The 23,016-nt window shown below is 37.2% G+C and overlaps 1 protein-coding gene across 1 annotated transcript in view; it reads left to right on the top strand.

Moving 5' to 3' along the window:
* The window catches only part of LOC150078585 (voltage-dependent calcium channel subunit alpha-2/delta-3-like), a 307,888-nt gene extending 285,955 nt beyond the window's left edge, over positions 1–21,933 (top strand). The window contains exons 9-11 of the mRNA XM_090384625.1: positions 7,406–7,486; positions 20,810–20,884; positions 21,871–21,933. Of these exons, the coding sequence (XP_090240751.1) occupies positions 7,406–7,486; positions 20,810–20,884; positions 21,871–21,933 (219 nt within the window). The remainder of the gene's footprint in view (positions 1–7,405; positions 7,487–20,809; positions 20,885–21,870) is intronic.
* Positions 21,934–23,016: the final 1,083 nt, after the last annotated feature.

The following is a 23,016-nucleotide window of genomic DNA, read 5'->3' as shown; positions in this document are numbered from 1 at the left end:
CTTCCTTGGACTCAGGTGAGGTACCCATAGACTGGAGATGTGCAAATGTGACCCCAATTCACAAAGGCTGATCAAAGGCTGATAGTTGAAGTACCCCCCCCCCCAGTACCCAAGAAAACCTGGACGTTGAGGATGAGGTTTAAGATGATTCAGTCTTGGAACTCTTTTCTGAGGAGGAAATGGACACAGGACAGGATTCACACTTCCCCCAAACAGATAAATCCAAGACTGAGAAAACTAAGCCCTCAGCACCATGAACGCCACATGATGGATACACCAAGTGAAAATAATGGCTAAATTCCTACAATGGAACTGTCATGGATTCTGGAAAAACAAAGATGACATCAAGGCCTTTGTGCAAAAGCATGAGCCAATTTGCTTTTGCTTACAGGAGACATACTTGAAGGGAAATGAAAACCCTTCCTTTTGTAATACTACTATCATTCATAAGGACAGAACTGGGGATGGACATGGGGACCTTGCTATTCTTCTGAGCAACCATACCCCATTTCAACCTATTCCTCTCTCCACCAACATAGAAGCAGTAGTAGTTTGTACTGCTACTGCTTCTGTGTTGTAAGTAGGGTTTTTACTAACCGTCTGTTTGGTTTATTTGCCACAGACTGATATCTTTGAGAGAGACCTTGATGATCTTATAATGTAGCTGCCTATTCCACTCTTACTCCTGCTCTATTTCCTTGGAAATAACACCCTTTGGGGTAATGCTAACATTAATGAAAGGGGACATGTTGTAGAACTTATGATCACTGACAATGACCTTTCCCTTCTAAATGGGGGAACTAATACTTTCCCACATGCCCACCTGTACATTCCCTGCTATTGATCTTTCTATATGCTCCCTGTCTCTCCTCCTTCACTCACTGGGGAGATAGAGAATAACCTCTACTTCCAGAAAGACGTTGATGATCTTGTTATGCCACTGCCTATTCCACTCTTACACCTTCTCTATTTCCTTAGAAATAACACCCTGTGGGGTAATGCTAACATTAATGAAAGGGGATGTGTTATAGAACTTATGATCACTAACAGTGACCTTTCCCTTCTAAATGTGGGAACTAATACTTTTCCACATGCCTACCTGTACATTCTCTGCTATTGATCTTTCTATATGCCCCCATCTCTCCTCCTTCACTCACTTAATAGGTAGAGAATAACCTCTACAGAAGTGATCACTTTCCCTGGATAACCAGCTTACTTAATGGGAGGCCATGTTCACCTTTTAGTTTACCACGATTCAAGATTGATCAGGCTGATCAAAATGCCTTTCAACATCTGGTAGACTTTAACATCAGTACAGCTAGTCAGATATCTTCAATGTTGCAGTGGCATACATCACAGATAAAATTGGCTATGCAACTGCAATTTTGTGATCAAGTGTTTTTGGCAGTAAATTTACTCTCTCTCCTGAATAAATAAAATCGTCTTCTTTATTTAGCGTTATATTAACCATAAATTAAAATAACCTTCAGTAAAGAAATAGCCTTACTTGATTAAAAGGAAAAGTAACTTTCTTTCTTTTTTCCTTTTATTTGTATATTAATAATAACCCCCAACTGCTTAGTCACAAAGGTGGCACTGTTCCCGCCTCCAAGTGGCAGGGCCAGTAACCTGAAGGGTGAAAGGTCTCCCAAAGGTCTGTTGTATCTGAGACTAGATTTTTCAGGCTCATATTTCATAGAAATTTGACCTTTCTACAACACATTCATCAACAACATGAGAAAGGCTGTAATATTCTACTTGCAATCTCATCTAATTGTTAGATGCTGACTGATGCACCTTGTTGACCTCTATCATGCACTTTTGCAATCTAAGTTAGATTATGGATCATCATCATCATCAGCCATTTTCAATCCACTGCAGGATGAAGGCCTCTCCAGCAACTTTCCAGTTCCTTCTATTTTGAGCACTGGCCATCCATTTACTACTCAAAAACTCATGAATTTCATCTATCCACCTCCGCCTTTGTCTTCCAGGTTTTCTTCTAGCTCCTCTTGGGTACCATTCTGTTATTTTCTTAGTCCATCTGTCATCATGTCTTCGAGCTATGTGTCCTGCCCAAGACCATTTTAGTTCTTTAGTTTTGATAAGAATGTCCTTTACTTGAGTTTGCTGCCTAATCCATGTGTTTCTCTTCTTATCTAACAGTCTGATTCCCAATATAATTCGTTCCATTCTTCGCTGTGTAGTTCTTAGCTTCTCTTCCATTCTTTTGGTGAGTGCCCAAGTTTCACTTCCATAAGTCATGGTGGGGAGTATACATTGATTCATTATTTTACGTTTCAGACAAACTGGGATATTGCTCTTCAGTATGTGACTATATTTCCTGAATGCTATCCATCCAAAATTTATTCTTCTCTTGACTTCCAGCCATTTATCATTATTACAGCTAATAACTTGTCCCAGATAAGTATATGACTCCACCTTTTCAATTACTGCTCCTTCAATCATTATTTCCCTTTCCGTGGCATACTTGTTCATCATTACTTTTGTTTTAGCCATATTCATCTTTAGTCCAAAATCCTTACTAACTGTGCATAACTGATTAAGATTTTCCTCTAATTCTTTGGGATCGTGGCTTATGACCACAATGTCATCTGCAAATCGTAAATGGTTTAGGTACTCTCCGTTCACATTGACTCCTTTCTGCGACCAGTCTAATCTTCTGAAAGCTTCCTCAAGGGCAGCAGTAAACAGCTTCGGAGATATTGTGTCTCCTTGTCGAACTCCTTTCTCGATTTTAAATTTGCTACTGTCTTTGTCTAGTCTAATAAAGGATGTAGCACTCTCATATATTTTCTTCAAAATCATAATATATGGAGTATCTATGCCTTGTCTTTCCAGTGCCCGAAACATTGCCTTATGCTGTATGGAGTCAAATGCCTTTTCATAATCCACAAATGCTAAGCATAATGGTGTTTTATATTCATTTGCTTTCTCCATTAGCTGTGATATTACGTGAAGGTGATCCATAGTTGAGAATCCTGTCCTAAAGCCAGCTTGCTCTTTCGGTTGATTCTCATCAAGTATTCTTTCTAATCTGTTAGTAATGACCCTTGTGAACAACTTGTAGATATGGGATAACAAGCTAATTGGTCTATAATTTCCAATTTCTGATTTATCTCCTTTCTTATGCAGCAAAACTATGATTGCATTATTCCACTGCTTAGGCATCACACCTTTTCTAATGCACTTTGTGAAGAGCCTTGCCAGTTTTTGTGTTATGTCTCTTCCTCCCAATTTTAACAACTCTACAGTAACTTCATCTTCCCCCGGGGCATTCCGATTCTTCATTTTCTTCAATGCATGTTCTACCTCATCAGGAAGAATATCGGGTATGTCGTGTGTGTTGCTACTTTGCAATCCATCTTCCTCACTGCTGGTATCATTCCCTCGCTCCTTGTATAATTCTCTATAGTAGTCTTCTGCTATTTGAATTATGCCTTCTCTGCTGTTTATAAGTACACCATCGCTATTCTTCAGTTTCAGTATCATTTGTCTTTCTGTATTACTGCTCATGGCTGCTGATTTAAATCCTTTGTTTTCCCTTAATGCTTGTTCTACTTTTCTTGTGTTAAATCTTCTTATGTCCTCTCTGAGTCTCTTTCTAATGGCTTTGCATAACTCAGTATACTCAATTTTCTCCCTGGCAGTGTTTTTCTTGCTCTTCATTTGTCGTCTTTGGTTCATCATGACAAGTGTTTCTTGACTAATTTTTTCTTCTTTGGATTTCTGTTTCCCTATAGGTTTCTTGGGCTTTATCACTTCCAGAAAGTTGTAATATTCCTCGTCGATATCTTGGTCCTGAGCCGTCTGCAGAAGCTCAAACTTGTTCTTAAGTTCCAGTACATACTGCTTTTTCTCCTCCTCTGTTATTTCAAAGACCTTTGTATTATTTACTCGAGTCAGTTTTTTCCTTTCCTTTCCTACATCTATATCAAGTGTACATCTTACCATTCTGTGATCACTTCCAACATTTACCTTATTCAGGACGGTAACATCATTCACAATATATCTTCTGTTAGTGAGGATGAAGTCGATTTCATTAGTTGTTAATCCATTTGGACTCTTCCATGTCCACTTTCTGTTCACCCTTTTCTTGAAAAAAGTGTTCATTACTGACATTCCTTGAGATTCTGCAAATTCCACAAGTCTTTCACCTCTTTTATTTCTTTCACCAATTCCAAAATTTCCTATAGTTCCTCTTTCTGCACTGTTTTGCCTTTTTCCAACCTTAGCATTGAAGTCGCCCATAATAATAGTGTAGTGGGTTTTCTGCTCATCTAGAAGGCTCTCAATTTCAGTGTACATTTCTTCAACCTCTTCATCATCATGGCTCGATGTTGGTGCATAAATCATTATAATCTTTAGCTTGTACCTCTTAGAAATCTTGAGTATTAGTCTTGACACCCTTGGTGATGTACTTTTGAATTCCAAAATGTTGTTTTTAAAATCTTTATGGACCAGAAACCCAACTCCACCTTCATTCCTTTCACTGTTTCCATTGGTGTACAGCAGATTTCCACTTGATAAACTTATAAGTGATTCATTTCTTCTTCTTGTTTCAGCCAAACCGATGATATTCCAATTCACATTTTCTAATTCCTTTTCCAGCTCTAATATCCTGTCTTCACCGATGAGTGATCGTACGTTATAACAGGCCAAGTTCAATTTCCGTGCATGGCAGCCTGGTCGTACCCAGAGATTCTTAGCACCCTCTGCTTCCACTCTGATCCTCTCGCTGCCGTAAGAGGGAGAGTGAAAGCTGCTGGGGACTGAGGGCCATTTGTATTGTTGTGCTCTCATTGCTGGAGGGTTTGGTCTTTTCCTCTTCACGCTGACCAGGCGTCTTGAAGAGAACCACTCTACACGTTCGTTGCCACCTAAGTGACGTAACAGGGCTTACCATCGAGAAGGTGTGCATGAGTGGATTTTAGGGAGGCAGGCCAACCGGACTTCTCCTAAATCTTCTGTAATAGAGAGATATTGGATCCATCAGTGTTTTAGGCTGAGTGTCTGATAACACACAGGATACCTGTTCCCCTCTAAGCCCCGATTATGGATCACAGGTATGTTATCTGCTAGACCGAGCTTACTCTAATGGCTGGATCCCACCACCATCAGGTGAGGCGCCTCCATAGCCAGGTGGGCAGGAGTGGCAGTGCGTAGCACACACTTCTTGATTAGACTGGGGTTCGAGCCCATGACCACCAAATACGGAGGATGCGGAAAGGTCAGGGAATGACTACCACATATCCCCGGAGCAATATGGCCTTAGTTGCTAATGCTCCTAAAAACCAAATAACAACAACAACAACCATCAGGTGATCTGTATTGCCCCTGGAGCATTACAAACATCTTCTGTCCAGAGCCTTTTTGTTGAAGTGAATGAGCCATCATTATTGCTTCTTAGGAAACAGTTGTCTCTACATTATGCTTTGAAACTGAAATCCCTGCCAGACAACCCACATGGACGTCCATTTTTGAGCCATTCAGCAAATCTATACAACACTTGTCAGACTTCCAATCATCTATTCGGTATTCATATCCAAAGACTACTCAGAGATTTGGACATAACATTAGCCAATGTTGCTCCATCACGAGGGCAACCTTCCCCACTATGGTATGCTTGTGCCTCAGCATGCGACTTCTCTCTTAACAACTGAGGAAAGGACAGTATTCCATCTGCTGCCTATCTGCAGCTCTTTTCAGCACACCGATCTGAACATTGACTTCTTGCCAGTCTACACAGATGACTCAAAGTCAGAAGTGTCTATGGATGTGCAGCTGTCTTCCCAGACACCACGATATCTGAGCAGATCTCCAACAAATGCAGTGTATTCACTGTAGAGCTGGAAGCAATTGAGCTAACCTTTGATCATATAGAAACCATCCACCAACAGAAATGTAATATATATACCTGTTTTCTCAGTTTATTGTAGGCTTTATCATCATTGAATCCAATCCTCATCCTGTCCTGTCCCAGATACAGCAGAAACTATGCTTCCTTTCTCAATCCGAATTTGATGTTCTTTTCTGCTGCATCCCTGGCCACATTGGGATCTTAGGAAATTATTTGGCAGACACCACAACCAAATCAATGACCCTTTTTAACTCTTGCCTGTTAGTCCCCTATACAGACTACAGGCAAATAATACCAAATAAACTGGTTTCCCAATGCAACATTCACAGCACAGGTAGGCTGCAAACAAGTTATATGAGATTAAGCCTGTGATCGAATATTGGCAATCTAGTCTGTGCAGGAACCGTAAAGAGGAAGTTGTTCTATCTCGGCTTTGCATAGGACATTGTCACTTAATGTATTGCTGTCTGTTGAGGGCAGATGATTGTCCTATGTGTAGAAATTGTTATACCATTTTTTAACAGTCCAGCATATTTTAATTGAATGTACGTGTTTTGATAATGATCATTTTTTGTGTTTTATCCATCTGTCTGAGCCTTATACACTCAGACAAATTTTATAGGACAATGACAGTGTGTCAGATATATTTTAAGATTTTTACAACTTATTAATTTATATAATTTTATCTAGAATGTTTTGTTGTTTTATAATTTATTGTTTTATTGTTTTATACTTTATAACTGTTTTATTGTTTTATACTTTATAACTGTTTTATTGTTTTATACTTTATAACTGTTTTATTGTTTTATACTTTATAACTGTTTTATTGTTTTATACTTTATAACTGTTTTATATCGCATACTCTTTTACAGTAATATATTGATTAAATTATAATATTTTATTTTTATATTTTTAAACATCTTTGACTTTGTGCATTATGGCCTCAGATGCTGACTGTAAAAACTTTAAACACTCACTCACTTTCACAACAACTTATGTAAATTTGTTCCAGTCAACTATCTGCTGTCTGAAGGAAAATTTCTGTGCATCTATCTTGCAACTGTCCTTTCCTGATTTTTATTTATTCCCCTCATGCATGTGGTCTGAGCAAAAGGAAGGATGCCATCAACATACTTAACCCATTCAGATCCTTAAACACATTTGCATTCTCACATTCTCCTTTTTATGGAACCCTTGCTATACATTTCCATAATTTGTTTGTTGCTGTTAATCTGGATTCAGAGTGATTTAATAAATTTTTATTGTAAGTAATTCATTATTAGATAGTATGAATCAGAGCTGTACTACTATATTGAGGTAAACTCCTCTTATTATTTTACTAGTAATTCATTATTGTAAATTTGCCTTGCCTTACCTTTGGTGATTCAGAAAAATGTTTTTCATCTCCATCATAATAAACTAGCTTCATAAGATGCTCATTTCTTTCAAAAAAATGTTATAATTATTATATAACAAAGCACCATTATGTGTGTTGTTTATTTATCTAATTTCTATTTCATATAGACACGAACAGCCAATCTTTTAGGTGTTGCAGGCACAGATGTTCCTGTGCAAGAAATTAAGAAACTTGTTTCCCCATACAAGGTACTGTAATTTTTAGTAAGCTGCTATTATTAATGAACAGAATAACAAATATTTCTGTATTTTGAAACTCACCTTTTTAATCTATATGGTATGATTGAGTTGAAATGAAATAAATTGAAAATTAAAATTGATATGATCCTATCTGTGAGAAGTGTGCATTTTTTGACTGGTTCATCAAATTGATGAAATTAATAGTTGATAGGGGTAAAAATGGTATGGTGGCTATCAGATGTTGTATCCTTTTTTTTTATTTATTTATTTATTTTTTTAAGAATCTGAATGAGAAGCAGATATATATATATTTAAAAGCAAAAAAAGTTGGAAGCCCATAAATCAATCCATTACTGTGAATAGTTCATGCTGACTTTAGAGAAAATGTTGTGACTTCTGTTAGCAGAACGATGCAAAAAAAAGCAACTTTATACAGAATCAGCAAAAAATAAATAAATAAAATTTAAAGAAAAAAACTCTTTTACCACTTCATTGCTTATCTGTTTTAATAATTTTTCCGGTATTTTAAATTTAATTTCTCCAGTATTTTAATTAGTTTATAGTAAAAGGGCCGGGAAAGGCCCTTTTGCCAAGAGGAGGGGGTACCACAAGGATCTTTCTTAAGTGTCACGCTTTTTGCCATTAAAGTAAACTCCATTACCAAATAACTTACTCCAACTATAAACAGTGCACTCTACGTCAATGATTTCAGCATATTTACTCAATCATGTAATATGAGGGTTATTAAGAGAAAACTGAAACAAGCCATTGACCATCTTAACTCTTGGGCCATGACCAATGGTTTCAGGTTCTCACTGGAGATGACCGTTTGCATCCATTTTTGTCACAAACATAACCTCCACCCTAAGCCTGAATTATGACTTGGACAATGCACCATTCCAGTAGTAGCAGGGACGAAATTCTTGGGACTCAGCTTTGACAAAAAGCTGACATTCCTCCAACACATTCATCACTATGCACAAAGTGCACAAGAGGGCTTAACATTCTCCGTTCTCCCTCTTCTACCTCTTGGGGTGCAGATAGATGCACTCTACTCCATCTGTACTGTGTACTAGTATGCTCAAAATTAGATTTTGGATCTCAGGTATGTGCAACCGCAAGAAATAGCGGTCTTTGATGGCTTGGCCCCATTCACCATCAGGCCATTTGTATTGCTGCTGGTGCATTCAGAACATCACCTGTCCGAAGTCTGTATGTTGAAGCAAATGAAACATCCTTGTCACTTTGATGAATGCAATCGGGGTTCACCTTTGGGAAAATCTTTATAACACACGTTGGAATGCCAATTGCCCATTTGGCATTCATGTTCAAGAGCTACTCAATGAGCTTAACATCAAGGTTGCTTGATCACCAAAGCAACCCTCTACCCTGGCACGCTCAAATACCAACATGTGACTTCTTCCCCAAGAGTGTGATGAAGTCTAATACCCCGTCTTCTGTCTACCTTCAGCTCTATTCACAACACTGTGTAGAACATTCTGACTTCTTGCCAATTTACACAGACTGCTTGATGTCGGAATCGTGTGTGGGATCTGCTGCTGTTTTTCCAGCTACTACTATATCAGAGCAGATACCCTTTGACTGCAACATATATACTGCAGAGCTGCATGCTATAGAGTTAGCTCTAGATAACATATGAAATCACTGATACCAACAGTGTATTATATATGCTGATTCAATAAGTGCACTGCAGGCTTTATCAGCGACGTCACACACTAATCATCCAATTCTCTTCTGAATTCAGTAGACAATATACACCCTCTATGCAGGTGGATTCGATATCCGTTTCTGCTCAATCTCCAGTCATACCGAGATTAGAGGAAATCATTTGGCTGACACTGCAGCCCAAATCGGCAGCCATGATGAATATTCTTGACCTGTCAGTCCCCTATACGGAGTACAAGCAAGTAATCTGGAGCAAGTTATATTCTCAGTGGCAAAATTTGTGGCATTGCCTGGTTACTAACAAGCTAAATTGGATTAAGCTGTGATCCATCATTGACAGTCAAGTCTATGCAGGGATCACAAAGAGAAAGTTGTTCTTACTCGACTCCACATAGGAAACAGTCATCTGCAACACTCCTTTCTGCTGAGGGCCAATGACCCTGCTATGTGCGAGCAATATGACATGTTATCTGTTAAGCATATTTTATCTGACTGTACCTGTTTTAAAAATGCTCTTTTTACCACTTTTACTCATGTGGCTGAACCATAATGTACACCCTCTATGCAGGTGGATTCGATATTCAGATTTGTCAGATTTTATATGAAAATGACAATGTGTCAGCAGTTTTTAAAATTTTTAAAGATGATTAATATATACACACTCATATAATTTTTTTACCTTTATACTGATTTTTAAGTAGTTATGTCTGTATATATACATATATATATAAAATTTTGACAAGGTAACCTTTTTAAAGGTTACCAAACTTAAGTTTTATGAATTTTAACATTTTCATGGCACATTATAATCTTGTCATTTTTGCGCCACAAAAAAAAAAAAAAAAAAACCCAAACTAAATCATTAGATATTAAATGGGAAACACCTATATTACTACTGGTAATAAATATAAAAACAGTAAAGGGTCTAATTTCAAACAAACCCTGTTATGATTGGGTTTTTCAAACAATTTCAAACCATAACAGAGTTTATTTGAAATTTCCTAATTTCAAACAAACCATGTTATGATTGGGGTTCACCTAATCATAACATTAATCCATGAAGTGCAGTGGCCATTAAAACTGTTCTTGGTCTCCTACCACTTAACCATCCCTTTCTCCTTACTAGTAATTTTTCCCTAATGCCACACTTCAATTTATACAATTGTTAATGTAAAGCAATCTTAAAAGATTTACCAAAATCTAAATATACGGTGTATATATTGTGATCAACTCATAGTTGCTAATCAGATTGTTCAGGCATGATTCCCTAAACAGTTCATGCATTAATTATCGTATTGTTTTGTTTCTGTTAAAGATGATTTCATTACTTCTTTAAATGTTAAGTTCATTATTTGATCTGACACAGAAGATAAAGTTGCGTAATTTCCCACTTCATTTTTTAAACCACCTTTGTGACTAATATTAGTAATAGTAGTGGAAAATAGTACAAAGAAGCAAGCTTTATATAGCATCAATCAAAAAAATACCCCACGTCATCCTTCTGTTCCTACCTACTTCCACAATGTTAGGTGGGTCAGAAAACTGCTAGCTTGGGGGGATATAAGGACTAATAGATTAACAGTAGCCACTGGCAGAGGTGAAAGTGATTCTTGCACTGCTTCTATTGGAATGAGCAGAAGCCTGGAAAATATGATGTAGGATGTTTCAGAGAATGCTCGGAGTCATTGCGGTACAAGTAAACACATGGGTTGTGTTAGAATAGCTAAGAATAGGAACAGGTGCTTGTATACTTGCATGTACACCAATGCTAGGAGTTTGGTAAATAAATTTGATGAATTTGAGGTATTGCTCAAAGCATCAAAGGCGGATATTGTTGCGATATCAGAGACGTGGTGTCACACAGATATAAGGAATGCAGAACTGGAATTTGGGGAGTACAACATCTACAGAAAGGATAGACAGTATAGAAAGGGAGGAGGGGTTATGCTATTAGTTAAGAAACACATAAAATCCAAGGAAGTGAAGCCAGTCAACATCGCTGGACAGTGCAGTGTCAAGTCAGTTTGGTGTGACATAAGCATTGGGAGATCAAAATTGAGAGTACGAATGTGCTATAGGCCTAATGATGCTGATGAGTATAATAAGAAAATGCACAGAAATGAATATAGAGTGGGCCAGTAAATCAGAGAGTCTTATAATGGAGGATTTTAATTTCCCAGACATTGACTGGAATTTGTGGGTTGGTCACTCACACTCTAGCAAGGCTGTTGTGGATTTATTGGATGATTGTTTTCTACATCAGCATGTTTGGGAGGCAACTAGAGGGAGTAATACTCTTGATCTAATTATCAGTAGTGATTCTTCATGCATTAAGAATCTGCAGATAAAGGAACCACTAGGTGGCAGTGATCACAGTGTGCTGAAGTGGGATTTACTCAAAGAGGTAACTACCATCAGGGGTAAAGGGAAGGGTTTTTGCTTTCGTAAAGGTGACTACAATGGTCTGAGACAGTATTTAAATTCTATACAGTGGGACCAACTGATGATGTTACCAACAGCAAATTCAAAATGGGAAGCATTCAAAGATCTTATCTTGGAAGCTACTAGGCTTTACATACCAACTAAGAAATATTGTTCAAGGTTTAGGCCTAAATGGATGTCAGATGAAGTAATGAGACACATGGCAGAGAAGAAAAATGCATGGGATACATATAAATTTACACACTATGATAGATATAAGCTGGTCTGTAACCAAGTCACAAAGGAGGTTAGGCAGCAAAGGCAGATTATGACAAATCTTTGGCAAAGGGTGCAAAGAAAAACAGCAAAGAGTTCTTTACTTATGTAAACTCGAGAAGGAAGGGGATGAATCAGATTGGTCCACTTGATATCAATGGTTTAACTGTTGATGATCCTGCTCAGGAAGCTAACAAACTAAATCAATATTTTGCATTGACATTCACACATGAGGAGTTATTCACTGAGGTGAATGCCAGAGGTGTATTCAACTCTGGCAGTAAGCTAGATAATCTAGATAAAATTGTTGAAGATAAAAACAAGAAAGGTACCTGTGGCAGATGGGATCTATCCAGTTATATTAAAGGAGGCAGCAAAGGAAGTAAGCAAACTCTTAGCCATAATTATAAGAGCTTCCTTGGACTCAGGTGAGGTACCCATAAACTGGAGATGTGCAAATTTGACCCCAATATAGAAAGGAGGATCAAAGGCTGACGCAGGTAATTATAGACCTGAGAGTTTAGCTTCTGTTCCAGGAAAATTAATGGAGGCACTGGTTAAAGAAGCACTGCAGGATCATCTAGGCAAGACTTCAGTTATAGCTCGGACACAGCATGGTTTTGTTAAGGTGAAGTCTTGCCTGATCAATTTGATTGGATACTATGATGCAGTCACAAAAGAGCTGGATGCAGGGAATAACTTTGATATTATATACTTGGATCTTAGAAAGGCTTTTGATACTCTTGCACATGGAGACTGCTGCACAAATTGGAGCAGTGTGGCACTGGAGGCAAATTGCTGATATGGATAAAGGGGTGGTTGAGGGGTAGAAGACAAAGAGTGGTAATCAATCAACACTGCTCATCGCGGACTAATGCTAATAGTGGAGTCCCTCAAGGTTCAGTGTTGGTCCAGTATTGTTTTCTGTATTTATAAATAATATTGATGATGGTATATAAAGCTTTAAGTTTGCAGACGATACAAAGGTTGGCAGGGTTGTTAAGGACACTACTGACGCTATGCTGCTGCAACAGGATCTGGAAAGTTGAGCAGATGGGCTGAGAGGTGGCAAATGAAGTTTAACATTGTAAATTAATATTTAACGTTTCCCAAATGAAAAGTACTACATATGGGAAACAGCAACCCCAGAGCAAAGTATCAACTCTGGTACTACACTGACAGTGGTAGAGAATGAAAAGGACTTGGGGTAATTGTGCAGGCAGATATGAAGTTCTCTGAGCAGTGCAGACGGGCTGCAAGAGTAGCTCATGGTGTCTTATCAATGATATACAGGAATTTTTTTAGCAGGGATAGGGAGGTGATTATTCCCTTGTATAAGGCAGTGGTCAGACCGCACCTTGAGTACTGTATACAGGTTTGGAGGCCTCATTTCAAGAAGGATGTAGAGCTGCTGGAATGAGTACGGAGAAGGGCAACAAGGTTAGTTAACGGAACGAAGGGTTGCTCTTACGAAGAAAGGCTTAAGTTTTGCAAATTACAGTGTTTGGAGACTAGGCACCGGTGAGGTGATCTGATAGAGGTGTACAAAGCCTTGAATGGTTTTAGCATGCTCAATGCTGATGGGATACTGCCTCTTGCTCAGAATAATCACCTGAGAGGGCATAAATTCAAATTGAGGAAAGACAGATGTAGGATAGATGTGTGGAAATTTACCTTTAGCCAGTGGGTAGTTGGTTGGTGGAACAGACTTCCATCCCTTGTTGTGGAAGTTGATAGCCTAAATAAATTTAAGGCTCAGCTGGACAGGTGTTTCGAACGAACGAAGGGTGAAGTGAAAGGGTTTTTTTTTTTTTTTTTTTTGGCTGATGCTGCATAAGCTTGCTTTCTTGCATCTTATGCCTCTACTAATGCTAATGCTAGATGGAACTTATTGAGCTTCAGGCAGATTTAGTGCTAAAATCACAATTTAACAACATTGCTTTGATGAATTTTTATAAATTTTATTTGGTGGAAGAAAAATATACAAATTTATGTGCCTTTTCAAGAAAATTCATTTATCTTTTCGGCAGCACATATATGTGTGAACAGTTTTTTTTTTTCAAGGATAAAATACAATAAATCAAAAATTCGGACAAGAATAACGGACGAAAACCTCAAATTCTGTGCGATTATCCTTAAGTGATATTAATGTCAATATTGATAGTCTCATAGTTCAAGTACAAGGCCAAACTTCACATTAAATTGTTATATCGTTCGTTATGTTATAAAATTTATGTAGAGCTTTATACCAAAGCATTATAAATAAATGAAATATGAAGTAGCAACTTGTTTTAATTCATTTAATATTAATTTATTTTATTTAACAATTTTGTCTGGCCCTTGACTTGGAGACAGAATGATAATTTGGCCTCCGAACTAGGAAAGGTTTCCCATGCCTGGCTTAGGGCCTCACGTTACAAGGGACATCACTCTATCTTAAAAAATCCTTTTTTAATAATTGTCACAGTTGAACTCTGAGAGAGAGAGAGAGAGAGAGAGAGAGAGAGAGAGAAGGACGTCATACCTGTTATAGCTTGGGGCCACAAAGTTTAAATCCAGCCCTGCCCCCAGGTTTTGGTGTTTGGACCATTGTTCTTTTCTATATTTATCAATAATATTGATGAATGTATGTCAGGCTGAATGTCCAACATGAAGGTGAAGGGTTGTTAATGGCAGTATGCTGCTGCTGCAACAGGATCTAGAAAAGTTAGGCAGATGCACTGAGAAGTGGAAACTGAAGTTTAACATTGACAATGCAAAGTACTGCATATGGGTAGAAGTAACCACAGAGTTTTTTTCATCTTCTATCACAGAGTTTGTAAAAAAACTCTGTGGTAGAAATTTATAGCAGTAGAAAATGAAAAAGACCTGGGGGTAATTGTGCAGTCAGATATGAAGTTTTGTGACCAGAGCAGGTCATCGGGTCTTGTTGATGATATATAGCAAGTTTGCTAGTAGGGAAAAGGAGGCGATTATCCCTTTGTATAAGGCAATGGTTGGGCCACATCCAGGTCTGGAGGCCACATTTTAGGAAGTAGATTTGATGGAATGAGTACAGGGAAGTATGAGATTGGTGAGGGGGAAAAAACAGTTGCTCTTACCAAGAGAGGCTTAAGTTCTGAAATTTGCAGCATCTGCAGACTTAGATACTTGCGAGGTGATCTGATTGAGGTCTATAAGGCCTTCAGTGGTTTGAGCAAGCACAATGCTCATGGGATTAGTTCTCTTGCACAGATTACACATTTCAGTAGGCATAAATTCAAATTCAGAGAAAATAGTTGTAGAATAGATGGGGGGGAAGTTTGACTTTAGTCAGCGGGTAGTTGATTGCTGGAACAAACTTCCATCTGTCTTTGTGGAAGTTGATAGTTTAAATAAATTCAAGGAAGAACTAGACAAACATTTTGTAGTAAAATGAATTGGCGAAATGGGGAGGTTTTTTTTTTTTTGGCTGATACATCATACACTTGCTGATACACTTGCTTTCTTGCATTATGTAGGGGTAGAATTTTTTTCAGCCTGGTCTGTACTTGTCAACAGGAGAGACTGCTTCTACAGGGATGGGATGAAAGTGTCTGCAATTCTGCCCAGACACGATAGGAGGGAGTATATGATGAGAGCCCTGTTGATCAATTCGGCCCTGGAAAGATTGTGCAAGGCTCAAGGGGTAGAATTATTTCCAGCCTGGTCTGTACTTGTTAACAGGAGAGACTGCTTCTACAGGGATGGGATACACTTCAATAGAAAGGGTGCAAGAATGTTTGCTGATGCTATCGAGGCAGTGTTAGGTGGGTCGGAAAACTGCTAGATTGGGGGGATACAAGGACTAATAGATTAACAGTAGCCACTGGCAGAGGTGAAGAGTGATTCTTGCACTGCTTCTATTGGAATGAGCAGCAGCTTGGAAAATAAGATGCAGGATATTTCAGAGACTGCTGGGAGTCTTTGGGGTACAAGTAAACACATGGGTTGTGTTAGGGTAGCTAAGAAAAAGAACAGGTGCATGTATACTTGCGTGTACACCAATGCTAGGAGTTTGGTAAATAAATTTGATGAATTTTAGGTATTGCTCAAAGCATCAAAGGCGGATATTGTTGGGATATCAGAGACGTGGTGATACAGAGATATAAGGAATGCAGAACTGGAATTTGGGGAGTACAACGTCTACAGAAATGATAGGCAGGATAGGAAGGGAGGAGGGGGTTATGCTATTAGTTAAGAAACACATAAAATCCAAGGAAGTGAAGCCAGTCGATATCGCTGGACAGTGCAGTGTCGAGTCAGTTTGGTGGGACATAAGCATTGGGAGATCAATATTGAGAGTAGGAGTGTGCTATAGGCCTAATGACTCTGATGAGTATAATAAGATACTGTACAGGGAAATAGAGTGCGCCAGTAAATCAGAGAGTCTTATAATGGGGGATTTTAATTTCCTAGATATTGACTGGAATTTGTGGGTTGGTCACACTCACTAGCAAGGCTTTTGTGGATTTATTGGATGATTGTTTTATAAATCAGCATGTTCGGGAAGCAACTAGAGGGAGCAATACTTTTGATTTGATTATCAGTAGTAATTCTTCATGCATTAAGAATCAGCAGATACAGGAACCACTAGGTGGCATTGATCACAGTGTGCTGAAGTGGGATTTACTCAAGGAGGTAACAACCATCAGGGGTAAAGGGAAGGGTTATTGCTTTCGTAAAGGCGACTACGATGGTCTGAGACAGTATTTAAATTCTATACAGTGGGACCAACTGATGATGTTACCAAAACAAACTAAAAATGGGAAGCATTCAAAGATCTTATCTTGGAAGCTAATAGGATTTACATACCAACTAAGAAATATTGTTCAAGGTTCAGGCCTAAATGGATGTCAGATGAACTAATGAGACATATGGCAGAGAAGAAAAATTCATGGGATACATATAAATTAACATGTGACACAGAAGCCTATGATAGATATAAGTTGATCTGTAACCAAGTTACAAAGGAGGTTAGGCAGGCGAAGGTACATTACGAGAAATCTTTGACAAGGGATGCAAAGAAAAACAGCAAGGAGTTCTTTACTTATGTAAACTCTAGAAGGAAGAGGATGAATCAGATTGGTCCACTTGATATCGATGGTTCAAATGTTCATGTCCTGCTCAGGTAGCTAACAAACTAAATCAATATTTTGCACCTACATTCACACATGAGGAGTTGTTCCGGAAGGGGAATGTCATAGTAAACACATGAAGTAAACACTGCCAGTGAGCTAGATGATCTTGTAATAATTGAGAGTAAAGTGGAGGAGAAATTGTGGAAGATAAATACAAGAAAGGCACTTGGGGTGGATGGGATCTATCCAGTTATAATAAAGGAGGCAGCAAAGGAAGTAAGCAATCCATTAGCCATAATTATGAGAGCTTCCTTGGACTCAGGGGAGGTACCCACAGACTTGAGATGTGCAAATGTAACCCCAGTTCACAAAGGAGGATCAAAGGCTGACACAAGTAATTATAGACCTGTGAGTTTAACTTCTGTTCCAGGAAAATTAATGGAAGCACTGGTTAAAGAAGCACTGCAGGATCATCTTAACAAGAATTTAGTAATAGCTCAGACACAGCATGGTTTTGTTAAGGGAAGGTCTTGCCTGACCAATTTGATTGGATACTATGATGTAGTCACAAAAGAATTCGATGCAGGGAATAACTTTGATATTATATATTTGTATCTTAGAAAGGCTTTTGATACTGTTGCACATGGAAGACTGCTGCACAAATTGGAGCAGTGTGGCATTGGTGGCAATTATTGCTATGGATAAAGGGATGGTTGAGTGGCAGAAGACAGAGAGTGGTAATTAAGGGACACTGCTCATCGTGGACTAATGTTATTAGTGGAGTCCCTCAGGGTTCAGTGTTGGGTCCATTGTTGTTTTCTGTATTTATAAATAATATTGATGATGGTATATCAAGCTTAATGTCCAAGTTTCAGACGATACAAAAGTTGGCAGGGTTGTTAAGGATGCTACTGACGCTATGCTGCTGCAACAGGATCTCGAAAGGTTGAGCAGGTGGGATGAGAGGTGACAAATGAAGTTTAACATTGACAAATGTAAAGTACTACATATGGGAAACAGCAACCCCAGGTAATGTATCAACTCTGTGGTACTACACTGGCAGTGGTAAAGAATGAAAAGGACCTGTGGGTAATTGTGCAGGCAGATATGAAGTTCTCTGAGTAGTGCAGACACGCTGCAAGAGTAGCTCATGGTGTCCTCTCAATGATATACAAGAATTTTTCTAGCAGGGATAGGGAGGTGATTATTCCCTTGTATAAGGCAATGGTCAGGCTGCACCTTGAGTACTGTATACAGGTTTGGAGGCCTAATTTCAAGCAGGATGTAGAGCTGCTGGAATGAGTACAGAGAAGGGCAACAAGGTTAGTGAATGGAACAAAGGGTTGCTCTTAAGAAGAAAGGCTTAAGTTTTGCAAATTACAGTGTCTGGAGACTAGGCACCGGCAAGGTGATCTGATAGAGGTGTACAAAGCCTTGAATGGTTTGAGCATGCTCAATGCTGATGGGATACTGTCTCTTGCTCAGAATAATCACCTGAGAGGGCATAAATTCAAATTGAGGAAAGACAGATATAGGATAGATGTGCGGAAATTTGCCTTTAGCCAGTGGGTAGTTTGTTGGTGGAACAGACTTCCATCCCTTGTTGTGGAAGTTGATAGTCTGAATAAATTTAAGACTCAGCTGGACAGGTATTTCAAATGAATGGAGCGGTGAAGTGAAAGGGTTTTTTTTTTTTTTTTGGCTGATGCTGCATAAGCTTGCTTTCTTGCATCATATGCCTCTACTAATGCTAATGTGTTTATCCTAATATGTGACTTACACTCTTAAAATTGCTGATGGAAATGAGAAATTCATGTACCACTTGGAACTTTTTTGACAGTGTCCTGAGAACATATCCTGCATGAAGGAATAAAAGTTAAAAACTAGATAATTCTCTTATGACTGAAATTGGTTAAATTTTATAGCATTATTGTAATTACATCCAAAATCTTGTACATAAAACAGACATTGGATCCCCCAGAGTATATTGAAAAAAAATACTATATGTTTCATGATATTATGTTGTATGATCCTGAGTCAATCATGTGCTGAGTTGTCTACACCCCGATACTATCCTATTCCCCGAACAATAGCATTGGCAAAAGCTGTTGAACTTTCTACATTTAAAGTGAATATTTTATTTTATTGTTTTCACTACACTTGTATATACCGTCTTTACAGAATAAATTCCAAATATCGAATAAGGGGAGCGATACCGAGAAAAATTTTAGCCCATGATCCTTGCAGAGTAACTCATGCCTATAGGAAATCCACAATACTTTTATCATATTCTCTCCTGCCATGTCTTGCCAGAAAGCAGACACAGGAACATTTTGCCCTATCTTGTGACACTTTTTCAATGCAACCTTATATTTCATTGCCAGTTTATTAGTTGTTTAAGTATTAATTGTTTAAGTTGTTTAAGTAATACAAGTTACCATTACCATGGTAACTTGTATTACCATGCACTTGCTAGAACCATTACGAGCTGATAAATTGTTTGTAACATTGTCAGTTTTTGTACACATTGAATGTATTCTAGTTCCATGCCATCTGTCATCCTACAAAACATGTTCCCTATCTCTCATACAGTTGAGTCCTGAATTAAGATCACCTTCTGCTGCTGAACCAAATCATGCCTTCTGTACTGGTTGATCTATTTCTGGGGTTGGATTTGAGAGTACAGTATATTGCTCAACACAGTCTCATACACTTGAGTCTCTGATAATCCCACAGAATGAATCACATGAGCTCACTTCCTCAGAACCAATCATGTTTGATCATATATGTACAGGTTTGATTTAGTTTGTTGCATATCTGGCACAAATCAATTTTTTTTTTCATTTTGTTCAATTTGTTCAACCTACATTTTTGTGGATTCATTAGTTGAGTGCAAATATAACTTCAGCAGGTGTATTACAAATCCTTTCATGAACTTAAAAATTCTTTACCATTTAATTTAACACAGAAAGCATTTTGCAGAATTCTGAGAAATTTAGCACAGTTGTGAAAAAAAATCAAAAATGTATAATTATACAGACCAAAATGAGCTTTACCTCCACTAATATAACAGCTCTTTGATCACTTCACGATTTCTTGATATAAGTAAAGGTTTTTCTGTTTTTCCCTAATATGCATATGCTACACAATTAGGGAAGTGGATATCATACTGACTGTGGATAGCATAGTGGATATCATACTATTACTGCCACCTATGAGTACATGCAAATAATAATATTTGCAAGTAACACGTAGATGGCATTAAATTTTGGGAAGGATTAACATGTTCAGCCTTGTTTATCTGCCTCCCATCTCTCTCTCTCTCTCTCTCTCTCTCTCTCTCAGTAATGGAAAAATGGTTGTAATGTGAATACATGCATAGTTTTGGTGATAATGTTTACTTCTTCTGTGGTTTGCTTAGAATTGTATTATTGAAACATTTAAACAGAAGCAAAGAAGTGTCTGAATCAACTTGACAATTTCTGCTATACATGTGTGTGCATGGTTTACAACAAAAACTTAGAGGAAAAAATCTTCAGTTTCACTAAATGTGAATATTCTTTATTCTTTGGTTGCAAAATTGGTGATCAAGATGAAACTTGGGCTCCATATATGTGCTGTATTACTTTCACTATAAATTAGAGTAAAACAAGACTAAGTGAGACGACAGCCTTGATTAGACAATAGACTTAATTTGGTAAGTACAGACTCAGCAAATCAGTTTCATTTTTAGAAGATGCTCTGGAAGTAAAAAAAAAAAATTGTTTTTTCTGTTGGCCAGTGTTATTAACCTGTAATTAAATTTAAATGTCTTACTTATTCAAGTTAAATATAAATTTCTGTTTCTTAGCTAGGGGTGAATGGTTACTCTTTTGCCATCTCCAATAATGGATATGTTCTCCATCATCCTGATCTCCGTCCTGTAGTAAGTAATTTATTTAGTTATTTAATTTTGTAGTTCACCATATGTTATATGAATAAAATTCAGTTATTCACATAAGTTCAGTCAGCTTCAACTCTTACATATAGTCTTAATATTCTTAATATAGAGTTTTAATAATCCAACTGTTTCTTAATCCAAGGCGAGACAAAGCAAAAAAAATAAGTTATGCCTATGAAATAATTTCATTGATTCATCATTATGCTTAAAATACTTGCTCTCATATTCTGGCATAGCTATCTTTGTAAAACATTATGAGCCTTAAAACCAGTGGGAGATTTGTAGAATTTTGCTATAAAAAAGTTAATGGATATTTGTAATTTACCATTTACTATTTCTTTTTGTGATCACACTAGGGGATATTGGATGGGATTCTTTTAAATTCTTCTAGCACTGGATTGTAATTCATTTTCTGAAATTTTGATTTAAAAGCCTTTATAGATAAATATCATAATTATTTTAATAATTAGCCTCCAAAAAGCTTATTATTGCAGAGGTCAGGATTACTATAATTCAGTAGCATCTGTGAAAACTTTCCTGTAATATCATTGAGTATAGTATTGTTCCACACATAATATGCTTCAACTAGTATTTTATACTTATATGATATTTTCAGGCAGTGTTGTAAAAGGACTTAAAAGAATTGTCTTATGAAAGTTTTGATGCCATTTTTTTCCCTTGTTACTCATTCTGAATTTCAAGACAGATAATATAACTTCCCTAAATATAAATTTAAGTACAGAATAAGGTACTGTGTTTAAGTTATCAGTAATAACACAAGTTTTATTGTGATATGCATATAATTGTATATTGATCTGGTTGCATACGTGAACACCATTTGTGATATTATTTGTTGTGTGTTTGTAGTTATAGCTTATTGTAATTACAGATTAACCCTGATTTCCACTCCATCCACACAGCTGTAAACCTTAATAGTATTTTTGAAAATGTTTGCCTTAATTTTTTCACAGAAAATTCCAGAAATCAGTACTAATTATTGCACACTTTATGGAAAAATTCATGAATTAAGTTAAATCTAATTATATGTACATGTTGAGTGGCATTTGTTGTGTACAATTATTGATGGTGAGCCGGATTTACTAATGCACATTTTCCTCCAATTGGTAATGCTCTCTGGCTTTGTGACATTGACGCTTCACCTAGAATCAGACTGTTAAGATTCATGCTTTTCTTTTCACGCAACAGCTCTCCTGTTACTGACAAACTGGATCCAGCTACATGCATTAGTTAAAGCTTAGTTAGTTAAACATTAGTTAGTTAAAGCAATTTTCATATTGCTCACGAACAGATCTAAAGGCAAAAATTAATTAAAAATATAAGTTTTATTTATAAAAAAGTGGATTTTTCATGGTTGTGTTCAGAAAAGATTGAAAATAAAGATAGTATCAAAAAAAAGTTAACAATTTTGAATATATTTTGCTGATTTTTTTGAATGTATGCATGTGGGGTTGAAGTGACTGCATTACCTAGGCTAGATAAGTAAGAATTCTGAGTTCTGCCACTGTAAGTTAATACTGTCTTGTATAGTACAGGTGTTAGCAATATAAAAGGTATATTTCATGGTATTGTTTATATTATCAAGCTATACTATTTAAAATGCTTTCATTTAAGTTTTTAGTCCAATATGCATTCTGAGTCACATGTAGGGATAGTAACCAAAATTTAGACTGGGTAAGGACATTGATTAGAAGTGATTATTGTTTAAGCATCAACATGGTTGCATCAGAACTCGATATGGACAAACAAACAGACAAATTTTAATGAAAAATTTGAGCATGAGAAAAGTATGTGCCAAGATGGTGCCAAAAATTTTGAATGAAGACAAAGAATGATGGCTCCAAGTTGAGAAGATGTTTTGAAACCAATTAGCATTAGTAGTGGCAAATGATGCAAGAAAGCAAGTTTATGCAGTGTTAGCCAAAAAAAAAAAAAAAAGCACCACATTTCCCATTTCACATATTCATTCACTCCAATGGTTTGTCTAGTTCTTACTTGAATTTATTTAAACTATCAACTGCTACAATAACTTATGAAAGTTTGTACTAGCAATCAACCACAACTAACCTTCCTCAATTTGAATTTGTGCCCCCTCATGT

This window comes from Mastigoproctus giganteus, chromosome 11 (assembly GCF_048544385.1).
Source record: "Mastigoproctus giganteus isolate SK-2022 chromosome 11, ASM4854438v1, whole genome shotgun sequence".
Lineage (NCBI taxonomy): Eukaryota > Metazoa > Arthropoda > Arachnida > Uropygi > Thelyphonidae > Mastigoproctus > Mastigoproctus giganteus.
Note: the sequence above shows the minus strand (reverse complement) of the source record. Positions and strands in the feature narration are given on the sequence as shown.